Source organism: Protopterus annectens, chromosome 3.part0 (assembly GCF_019279795.1).
Source record: "Protopterus annectens isolate FY-2018-M chromosome 3.part0, PAN1.0, whole genome shotgun sequence".
In the NCBI taxonomy this organism is placed as follows: domain Eukaryota; kingdom Metazoa; phylum Chordata; order Ceratodontiformes; family Protopteridae; genus Protopterus; species Protopterus annectens.
The window spans coordinates 1,959,359,670-1,959,371,837 of NC_056731.1; the positions used below are offsets into that span (position 1 = coordinate 1,959,359,670).

General features: G+C 37.0%; 1 protein-coding gene across 1 annotated transcript in view; it reads left to right on the forward strand.

Moving 5' to 3' along the window:
- Window positions 1-12,168, forward strand: part of CCDC13 (coiled-coil domain containing 13) — a 977,767-nt gene that overhangs the window by 818,507 nt on the left and 147,092 nt on the right. The window contains exon 14 of the mRNA XM_044066042.1: window positions 9,111-9,265. Coding sequence (XP_043921977.1) covers window positions 9,111-9,265 — 155 coding nt within the window. The remainder of the gene's footprint in view (window positions 1-9,110; window positions 9,266-12,168) is intronic.

Consider the following 12,168-nt stretch of genomic DNA (forward strand, 5'->3'; position numbering starts at 1 on the left):
TTCTCATAAAGTCCACTTTTGTAGACTCAGTCCTTGTTTTAATACTGTGTGCTGTCTTAAAAATAAAATGTGGTTTATCACCCAGTATTTCTAAAGTCAAATCAGTAGTCTTAAAAATACTCCAGTTCTTAATAACATTTTTTAACTTGAATACTCTCAGTATTACTGCATGCAGCAAAACTGTGATAGTTTTCTATCTGACAGGTTATTCTTAGGGATACACATTTAGCTACTATTTCTGGGTCCAATGTATGCTGCTAAGTGAGTGAAATGTACCATAACCATTATTATTATTATATTCTTTTTAATTTTTTTTAAGAATTATGTGGATGTAAGTTGAATATATATTTTATTTTATTTAATACCTAATATTGATTTTGTCTTGATTAAAACATGGAGAACATTTAAAATGTATTTGGAATTTATTTTTGAAAAGTCCTTTTATCTAAGTGGTTGATAGAATATATTTTTAAATAGTAGGAACTAGTGATTCATAGGTAGGTACTAGGCTATTAGCCCTAGGGCCTATACAAGCCCAGCCAAAAAGGTACCTTTTTGCCACCCAATTATTTTCCTGTGCCATTGTCGAGCAGAGCCACAGAAGTGATCCCCGGTGTGAATTTCCTATTTCCCATCCAATCATCAAGATTTTTCTTGAAGAGTACTAATGAGGAGCTTTGTTTGATATAGATAGGTAGTTTATTCCAGAGTATGGGAAGTCTCTGGGACAGGAATCGATCCCCCCGGCCTGTTTTGTTTATTGTGGTGACAAGGTTTAGGTCCCTAGACCATGTAGCTCGGACGGATTGCAACTTCTTTAAGTGGAGCATGTCCAACAGCTCTGGGTTTGACATAGCTTTGTATGTTAGGCAAAGATCACCTCTGAGTAGGCAATATGCAACGGAGTAAAGCTGGAGTTTTTTGAGACGATCTGCATAGGGCATCTGTTTGAGGCCACTAATCCTCTTTGTGAGGTATTTCTGCGGCCTTTCCAGTTGTTGTAGATGTCTTGTGAGGTACATACCAAAAGGGGCATTGTACTCTATAATGGGTCTAATGAGTGATGAGTAGAGGGGAACAATGACCTCTTTTTTTCTGGATGAGAAACCTTTTGTGATGAGGTGTGCCAAGTAGAAGGATTTCCTGACTACTGTGGCAATGTGATTATCAAAGGAGAGACTACTGTCCACCTGTGTCCCAAGGTCTCTTATCACACTTTTGGTGTTAAGTATACTACTGCCTATGTTGTAGTTCATGGGTACAGAGTGTTTACCAAAGGGGATGACAATGCACTTTTTGGCATTGAGCTTGAGGCCATGGCTTTGACACCCAGGCATCTGTCTCAGTGAGGCCCTTTTGTAGTATGTCCACATCATTAGGAGTTTTGATTATGGCTCCTAGTTTGCAGTCATCTGCAAACTTCGTTAGCCAAAGATCTTCTGTGTTAGCCTGTACTTCAGAGAAGTAGATACCAAACAGGAGAGGACCCAGGACTGAACCCTCTGGTACTCCACTTGTCACTGGTCTGAAGTCAGATTTGGAGTCTGCTACTTTCACGGTGTGGGCTCTGTCAGTGAGCCATTTGGCAACCCATCTTGTGACATAGGAATTTATACCTAGTTTAGTGATATTATCTATAATTTCAGAGTGGGGGATGGTGTCAAAAGCCTTGGCAAGATCTAGATAGGCTGTGTGAACCACCTTACTCTCGTCTACGGCTTTGGTGACTGCTTCAAAGAATTCTATCAGGTTTAGGAGACATGATCTGCCTTTTACAAAGCCGAACTGGGTGGGGTCCAGAGTTTGGAAATTACCAATGTCTTTGTTTATAAGTTCCATGATGATATGTTCCATGGCCTTGCAGACCAGGCTTGTCAGGCTAATGGGGCGGTAGTTCCCGGGATCCGTGGTGGCTCCCCCCTTGTGGAGTGGGATAACCGTCGCTGTGCACCATTCAGCGGGCACAAAGCCTGAGGTGAGGCTATGATTGAACATGGTGCTTAGGTGGGGTGCCAGTTCATTCTGTAGTTCATGTAGAATGCAGCCTGGGATGTTGTCTGGTCCCATGGATGCTGTGTTCCTGGCTTTGGAGAGTGTGGTTTTTACCTGTGCAGTCATGATTACAAGAACTTTGCATTCTTCTGGTATAGAGATGGGCTCTTTAGGGGGTGAGAGGGGGGTAAAGTTAGCACTGAACCTATCTCCCAGGATGTTGGCAATATTAGTTGGGTCTGTATATTTAGTGCCATTGTCCTGTAACTCAGAGCAGATCTGTGTGTTGCCATTGAGTTTCTTGACATAGCTATAGAATGCTTTGTGGCTGTCTTTAGAATCAGTGGCAATTTTGTTTTCTTAACTAGCTTTGGAGGATTTTATCAGGGATCGCAGCTTCTTACTGAGGTTGACCAGGGAGCTTCTCCACTCATGGGATTTTACTCTCTTTTGCAACAGTTTCTTCCTTCTGTTGTACAGTTTGTTTATGGCAGGGGACCACCAGATCGGCTTCCTTTTTTTGGAGGATAGCGTCTTGGTTCTGTTTGGGATAGCACGAGCCATGCACTCGTGTAAGTGCTTATAAAGTGCAATTGTGTAGGATTCAGTAATCATAACTGTATTGTCCATCTGCATGGGTGTCATGAAGTTCACCACTTCTGTCTTAAGAAGCATGACGTTGGCTTTGGAGAAATTTTTTACCGTGGTTTCCTTAATGGGGGGTGGGGGCAGGATGTGGATATCTAGAGTAATTAGCTTATGGTCGGATCGGACTAATGAGGCATTGACAGACCTCTCAACCAATTGAGGACAAATTTCAACAGAATCAGGGACAAGTCACGAAAAAATCAGGAACACTTTTAAAATATTAGTGATATTAACTTGAAACATTGACAGAATCAGAGCATATGAATTAATACACATTTTCTGAAGTAAAAGAAGTCTATAACTCTTAATTATTGTCATTATTCATTAAGTATAATTCACCACCTTTCCTCCAAAAGTCACTAATTTTAGGAGGGATTAAGAGGGACAGAGCCAAAATTTGAGTCAAACTTAGGGACGTCCCTCAAAATCAGGGACAGTTGAGAGGTATGGGCGTTGACTTCAGGTGTGGAACACCAGTCACTCATGTTGGTAATGACTAGATCTAGGATGTTGTTGCCCCTGGTGGGGGTGTGGATAAGTTGACCAGGGCATTGGAGTTTATGAATTCCAGAAAGCATTGAGCAAAGGAGTTGGTACATGAGTAGTTTTCCCAGTTAATGGTGGGGTAGTTGAAATCACCCATTATTAGGGTGTTTGGTTGAACCCTAATATTTCCCAGTACATCAAGAAAAGAGGAGTGGGAATCCTGGGGGATGGTGGGGGATCTGTAGCAAGCTACAATTTGAATTGCAGTTTTACCCAGAGCTAGTAGCATTTCTCCCCGGGCCTCTGCTGAAAACAGGATCTGTGGAACCTAGTCGGACTTTCCCGGTCAACAAATGTTAAATAAATAAATAAATAGTTGCACTTGGATAACCTCGGCTGCATTATGCTGAGCAACTAGCCTGGAGGTGTGGATATCCTTAATGAATATGGACACACCTCCGCCTTTGGTGTTCTGGTCCAGGTCACGTGGCCGAAAAGTGTGGTATGAGTTATAGCCTGATAGTGCAGAGGTGCTTTCTAGAGCCTTGAACCAGGTCTCAGTCACTGCACAGATATCTCCTTGACGTATACTAGTGGAAATAAATTCTAGCGCTTTAAAGGTGAATGTTATGTGTATGTCCTGAGCTTAAAACATGTTTTGCTAGCGCATTATGTTCAGAACCTTTTTTAATATGATATATGTGTTCTCTTATCCTATCTTTAAACTGCCTATTTGTCTTCCCTACATAGAAGGAATGAACTGCTAGATATACTAGATTACACGTTTTACATGTAGCTCTGGCCTGTAATTCCTCTGTAGTTATTTCCTCTAGTATACGTCAAGGAGACATTAGAAATCATGCAGAATATAGAGAGAACAACTGGATAATATTATTGAGAGCTGATAGAGGGAGCGGGTTAAATGAAAGGGCTACAATAAAGCCCTTATTAAATAAACGTAGAAATATCAAATGAATTTTATTAGCCATATCTCCCTTCACTTCTGTTATTTATTTATATAAATTATTTCCTGGATATACTTTAAGCTGCTATATTTATATATGTTTTCATATCAAAGGTATTTATATACATAAGTATATATACATTTTTTACATTTTACATTTTATATATGCATCCATGATTTTTTATATATATTCATTACATGAAGTATATACAAGTTTAGTTATTTATAAGCGTGAAACATTTTAGAAGCTTGAAATACCCTCATGTGCTTATGATAGTCGTAATGTATGGATTGCATATCGTTATTTTTAAAAGTTTTTTTAGAAGTCTGCAATGTTTCTTAGAAGTCTGAAACTTATTTATATTTTAGAGAAGTTATATTGTATGTATTGTACATAGTTATTCAACTATAGTTTTATATTTAACATGCTGACAGATATCTAGACATGAAAAAGCTATATTAGTACCTTGAGTGGTTTATTTAGGACAACATATAAAACTTCTGAAATATACGATTATGAATTTGTTCATTCACTTTTTATATGGTAGTGTCATTTTAAGAAGTAAATGAAGAAACCATTTTGATTGGTTCAAAGTCATTTGAACTTTGTATATATAAATGAAATAATTAGTTTTTAACTGTTTTCTGATCTGAAGAAGCTTATCAGCGAAAGCGCTCATCATTTATACAAATAAAAAGTTTTATCTGGTTTATATATACGAGGACTGCTTGGTTACTTCGCTCTACTACTTCATTTATATGTTATTTGGTTTTATATTGAGAAAGGAGTATTTACTGAGTGGGCTAACAGCAAGCTTTACGTTTTACTGATGATTAAATGCCCATCTGTCATGCTTGTTACACAATTGCTCGACTTTTCTGCAAGTGAAATTTCTTCATCCTCAAAGAATCCTGGGTCCATGTGCCTTGTCTTACTACCTGGATGTTGAAATTTGGGAATATGTTTGAGTAGTTTTGGCAGCCCTATGCTGCTGTGGCAGAAAAGGAAATTCCATATAATTTAAATAGTTTCAATTATGGAGATACCTTTTCCTTACTAGAAATCATTAAAATGTTAATTGCTGTTTTCTTCCCCTATAAAAATATTACAGTCTTCAGTATTAAGACTGGGTGAACCAGCAGTATCAGACTTAGCAGAATCATATACATCCCCTGATCCGAATGTGTCGCTGGAAACCAAATTCAATAAAAAATAAAATGTTCATCTGGTTTATATCTAAAAACATTCCCACTAATGTAATCAAACTCAGCCTCCTTAAACATGTACAATTTAAGAACCTTTTAAGAGGTAGTCCTCTGCTCATACTCAGCATATGATAAAATCAGTTTTATATATTGCATATTTTTAGAATCATTTTGTTTTTTACATTTTTTCATAGAAATTAGTGATCCCTTACCTCAAAACTGAGCAGCTTAATTATTGTTAAGCCCCTGGGAAATATTTTCATAGTTAAATAATATTAAAGTGAGATTTTTTGCTAGAATCAGTTATGTACAGCTCTCATTGGCATCTGTTTCAATGTGTTAATGTCCAAATTTATTTTATTTTATTTTATTTTTATTTTACATTTGTTTACCGGGGAGGTCCGACTGTACAAAGCTGTCCATTTTCAGTAGAGGCCTGGGGAGAAAAGCTCCAGAAACAGTTGCTAACATACTATACATAAGATGTTTACATGAGCATTGTGGTTTACACATACAATTATAAAATATAGCAGATAATAACATATGATTGCATAAGGTATTTACATAAGCATAGTGATTTAGACATACAATTAAAAGTATAGCAGGCAGTAACATATGATTGTTGTTCATTCAGTATGTTTAGTAGAGATAATCATGAAGATGTAATGAAGATAAGAGAAGAAAGGAAAAGCTAAAAATACTAGCCAGTTTGTCAAAGGAGGAGAATATAGACAAGTTCATATGAGGTTCATTGACATTTTAAGGGAAAGCTTTTCAACTTAGTCTACGGGAGAGTTTTGAAGAAGAAATTGAAAAGATTAGTGTCCACAGATACTTCAGAAACTGCTGTACTTGCAAAAATGGGATTTACTAAATCTAATACAAAACTTTTTCTTAAGGATAATGTCTGTATTATCAGACATCAGAAAACTATGTGTGCCACTTATATTAATCACCCCACCTTCCAAATGACAGCCAACAAAACAGAATTAGTCCAAATAAATAGAAGTAACCCAAAGAATCAACAAGTCCAAGATATTAATCAAAAACGCCAAGCATGCAGACAATAAATAAATGCATTGAATTTATTGGAACACAAGATAAGCTCTCTAGTTAATCATATTCTTCTACATGTTAAGGGTAAACAGAAAAAGAATGGAGTACAAAGACAGCTACACCTTTACATAAAAATGTTAATTAAAACACATGATCCAGTCAAACAATGCAATCAGTAAACAGTTGTAAAATACTTAATTTACAGACAGATCTGGATTTCAGGCCACAGAGCTTAGAGTTTATGACTTGTCTTGTTTCCTTCAAGTTTCTGTACTAGCAGGAAGATGTGTGTAATACAGTGAAGGAAGTTGCAGAATGATCCTACAAGATACATGTTAGCCCCTTCTCCTGACCGAGTAGCAGTTAGGGCACACCAGACTTGCAATGCTTCTCACTTCTGGTCCATCCTCAAGATATTTCATTTTCTATCAGAAACCAAATGATAACATGTATATGTATTTTGTTTAATTACTCCTTAAATGCCTTTGCAAGGGCATTAGGTAAATTAGAATTCTAGTGAGAAAAATCCATCACCCTGCAGTGTCAGCATATAGCAACTTGCCTGCAAAGATGCAAAAGTCCCATGCTTAGATTGCACTATTCTCAGCAGCCTTCAGTTCCATCTATATTGTGTCCAAAATGCAAGACTTAATAATAAAGCCCCACTTCCCCAACACACATAACCTTTCATTGAAAGATGTGCTGAACTTTTCAGAAATGGGAAGTGCTTATGCAAGCACTAATTAACATAAGATGCAACACTTTGCTCATGTGTAGTAACCCTAACCCTAACTCCAGCCCTACACATTACATTCAAAATCACCATTTCCCTAACCGTAGCACTAAACAAGACACATGCACAAGCACTTAACACATAGGTTCATAGCTAAGTACTAAGCTAGCTGCCCTTTGCAAGCCATATTAAACATAGTCAGTTTCCCTTTTTGCACTTGAATTAACCTATCCCATTTGATTAGAGATTGGCCTTACCCATCCCATAGTCGATAGTTATATATTACCCCTAAGAAAAATAACTGGGATCATATTGGAGATAATTTAAGGAGACCTATACATAGGATAAAGCATTTAGGAGCTGCCTTTGTCTATTAGTAGTACAGAGGGCAGTCCTGGGGTAAATGTTCTGTTTCCCATCCATAGATCCATGTTCCGTTTCCCATCCATAGATCCATGTTCCACTTGAATATAGACAGGAATGAATTTTGTTTGATGTGTATGGTTAGTCTTGCAATATACTTGTTCCTCCAAACTATTCTGTTGATGTTACAGAAAAAGTTTAGATCCCTAGACTGAGTATTCTTATAATGTTTGACATACTGATGTGCAGTAGATCTATCAGTGTTGGGTCAAAGAAGGCCTTCTATTCCAGACAAAGGTCACCTCTTAGCAATCTGTAGTATACCGAGTTCAGTGACAAGGCTTTGAGTCAGTCCCTGTAGGACATGTTTAGGCCTTGTATCCTCTTACTAAGATACCTCTGTGGGCATTCCAATTACCCATGCACCAGTACCCCAATATATTAGGACATCTATCCCCTCCCCAATTATTAACCTAACCTCAACACCTATACACAATGGCACTTCTTACATCTGAAACTGGTCATTTGCTTTTCTGCAGCTTAGCTTAAATTTATCTTCATCATCTTTTTTTCTTTCAAACAAGAAACATCTTTAATAAATTATCATTTGTGAAATAAGCTATGTTACATCTACATAAATGACAATATACCATAGCGACACAATCTCAGTTGCAAACATTATACATTCCAAACCGTGCGACACAACTGTAGCTACAAACATTACACATCACTTTTAACACATCCAGTCATTGTTAGTCAGCCATTACATAGCTCATTCAAATCCTGCCTTCTTTTAAACCTCATTCCTCCGCTGCATGTATTGATCCCAGAGTTCCTATTTTTCCTATGTAATTTGCTTCTACCCTTTTTTAAAGATCCCGGTCCCAGTTATTTTAACTATGTTACTATCTTCACTACTTCTAATAAAGTTGGTTTAGACTTGGATTTCCATTTTCTAGTAATTGCTTTTCTTGTCAGCCATCATAATAGACTCGGCAAGGCCTTACAATGTCTAGGCAATTCCAGGTTGGTATCATAGCTCAAAAAAATCATTCTCCTAGTCACTCCAACTTGCTTACCCAGCATCCTCTACAGAGCAGTCTGCAGGGAATCTTTAAAGTCTGCCAATCATTACACTCCAGAAAATATGTTCCCAGTTACCTCTTTCTGCCACATCACACCTCCAACATTTGCTGTCTACCTGTGGAAAAATTCTTTAAAGTCTGCTTGGGGTATAAAAGTACCCGTGTAAGCACTTCCAGGCAAAGATCCAAAATCAAATGGAAACAGTTGATCTGCTGTGGCGACCCCTGACGGGAGCAGCCGAAAGAAGAAGATTTGGGAGACATACGTATATCCCTCATTGTTTTCTCTTATGTCATCCTAGGTTATAGCATCTAATATGCCAAATCATTACATATAATCTAAGAAAGTTATTAAGATTTATACAGTCCATAAATGGATGTCTTTACACATGTTCGTGGTTCATAGCTTGAGTAAATAATTCTTAATGCATTTATCAAGAAGTCAGCACCAGTCATATAAACAACCATATAACCCTGATTTTTTTTTTTTTTTGTAAAATGAACTTTAAAATATTGAAAGCTCTTCAGTAGTTGGTATGCAACCTGCAGTTAATTTCCTAATTTGTTTTCTGTTTAGGGTGGATGAAGCCACTGCAAAAGCTCTAGAAGCTGAAAGAAAACTTCAGGAAGAAAGACGCAGAAATGTGGTTCTGGAACAGCAAATCGAGAAATCAAAATTAGATTTTGGGAAAACTCTACCTGTAAACAGGCCTGTTGGCAAAAACAAATCAGGTAAGATATAGGACTGTAGTTTAAATGGCTATGGTCAGGCCATACCGAACTTACCATTTCACTAGTTACATATTTTCATTATAGGTTTCAGTTTAACACCTGTCTAATTCACTTTGAAAATATTCACTTAAATTAGGTGCACCATTATTATTCAAAGATACAGAGACGATCTGCAAAACAGTTTGCACAAAGAGTGAGATTCTTTCCATTGTTCATAAACTACAGCCAAGCATTTGCATTTCAGTTATGTTGAATGCAGCTTGTCAGAAAGCGAAATGCAGATGATGAAATATAGCATGCATATCTAGTCAGTCTTAATACAGTTCTGAAACAAACCAGTGATACTACATGCCATTAAAAGGTAAAAGTACACACTGATGGGGAAAGCTAGAACACAATATATTACTGAAGAAATTATGTTCACATTTGGAAATAATGTGAAAATCCAGAGAAATTGTTGGCTACAGCAGAAAGGATGCCAAAATCACAATCACAGATAGTGAAGTGACAGATACCCTGGCATTACCCACACCTGCCACTCTATTAGTTCTGGCACAGCAGGAGGCAAATTTTTCTGACTGAACAGAGAACTGGTGCATGCTGTGGGTCAAATATGTGCTCCCCACATGATGGCTCACAACCAGAAAGAGATTTCCCTACCCCTAAATCTGCCTGTCATTGAGCATAGTGGCATCTTGTGCATTCTAGAGCCATGAAGGAGATAATGCTGGAGATTCCCAGAATGCCTCCTCCAGCATACTAGAAAAATTATTAAGTGCCATATACCTTAGGGTGGTGAACCATCATATAAGGTTTCCTGGAGCACCTTCCAAACCATATGGGGCCATGTTAGCTTTTTATAGTCATTTCCACTAAGTCCTGTGAGCCATTAGTTGTACACATGTTATCATCAAAGAGACAATTGGTGTGGAATCTAATACATAAATGAATATGCACAATGGCACTCCATCAACTTCCATGTGATGTGTAGTGCTTTTAACATAATAGACGGCATCTGTTTCTGATACCCAAACGGTACAGATGGTGCACACACAGGAAATACCGTGGATGACTATAATCCATACAGCCTTGTAGTGGATAAATGAAGAATCACAACTAGTAGTGCAAACTGTAACCATGCACACTGCCATGTCACTCAGAATGTTTGTGATGAATGGTGACAGAAATTTCAGTGCATCCTTATAAAATCTTTAAGTTTAGTAAAATTACTTCAGTTTGTTGGCGATGTAGTAAAGATGTAAAAGCTGATTGGACACACATGCTTATGGATTGTGAAAAATTAAATGTATATTGGGAAGGGATGAGTATGTTTTTAAGGGATTATGTTCTGATACTTGTTCTTTAGCTAGATCAATAATACCAATGAATCTTTATTTGTAAAAGCCAAACAAAAATGTTCTGGAATTTCCTGTTAGTAGCCAGAAGAGTTATTACAAAAAAATGAAAATCAAATTCAGTTCCTACATTCAAATAATTTGTTTTAAATTTAACAGCAGTACTATATAAAACTGAAAAAGAAGTGATCAGAAAGATCTATAAAAATGTTGTTGAAATACCAAGACTTTTACTGTGTTAATTGTATAAGATTACCTTGATTATTCAATGTATTCCTAGCATTGCATAACAGATGTGATATTAAATTTCTTCCTTTATGTGTGTATATTATAAATATGATAAATTAATAAAAAAATTCTTAAAAAAGAAATTACAGTGCAGGAGTTTAGGTGGGAATAAAACTGGTGCTATAATTAGCCATTTGAGCTTTGGGGTCCTCATGTTGTGGGAAAGTTTGAGTCCCTAGTAAGGGAGGGCACTAATTGGTTGAAAGAGCTGGCACTGATAATGTCTAGAAATCATTGTGCATATTTCCTATTTGTGGTATATGTTACTTATGGATGGATAGTTGAAATTGCCCAAAATAATTGTGTTAGGTTTAGTAGTTAGGGGTTCTAATTTTTTGAGGTATTTTTCATGGGTTACAGGCATCATGGAGGGAGTTCTGTAACAGCTATGATATGGAAGGTGGATGTGCTTGTAATAGTTGTAAGTCATTATCATGCTGGATTTTGAATAAAAACAGACAGTCCTCCACCAGAGCCATAACCACCCTATGTAGAGAGTCTAAACAAGCGATTGGTATTAAAACCATGTTGAAACCACATTTCTGCACTTTAAGCAGATGTCTATATTTTGAAAAGTTAAGTAGACATCAAGAGTGAGCAACTTTTTCTTTAAGCTTCTAGTATTGCACAGTGCCATGTTGTTTAACATGGCTTAAATATTTTGTTGGAAAACTGATCAGTTTAAGTATGTAGGAAATAGCCATAGCTATAGATATTCACAACTATGGAAACTATACTTCAGAGCTCCAAATGTAGTACATGGCAGGGGTCAAACTTACTTTATCCTTTGAGTAGAAAAGTAGCAATGATAAAAATGTCTATATCCCTTAAGATTTTTTGGTATCTAAATACAACTACTAAACAATTCTCTGCATCTTTATGAGGCAAATGAGACACCATCTACAGGAACTACATTTGGGCCCCATTAAGACTAAGAGTGGTGGATCCACTGCATTAATTTAACATATACATGGATGTGTTTTGCTTCCTCTGTCTGCTGACCTTCTCTTTGGTTGCTAAGCTGGTAGATCTTGCAGTCTAGAGGGGCCCTGCATATTCTGCAGTTTGGAAGGATCTTAAAGTGACTTTGTTTTTGCAGCAGATCTAGATCACTAATTTTCCTAGTATGCAACATCATACACAATAGCCACAGAAAAAGTTAACCACTCACTCTTAAACTAACATTTCATTTGGTGCTGTAAATCTTAACTGTCTACCAAAACCAGATCTTATTATCATATACCTGATTCATATTTTTAA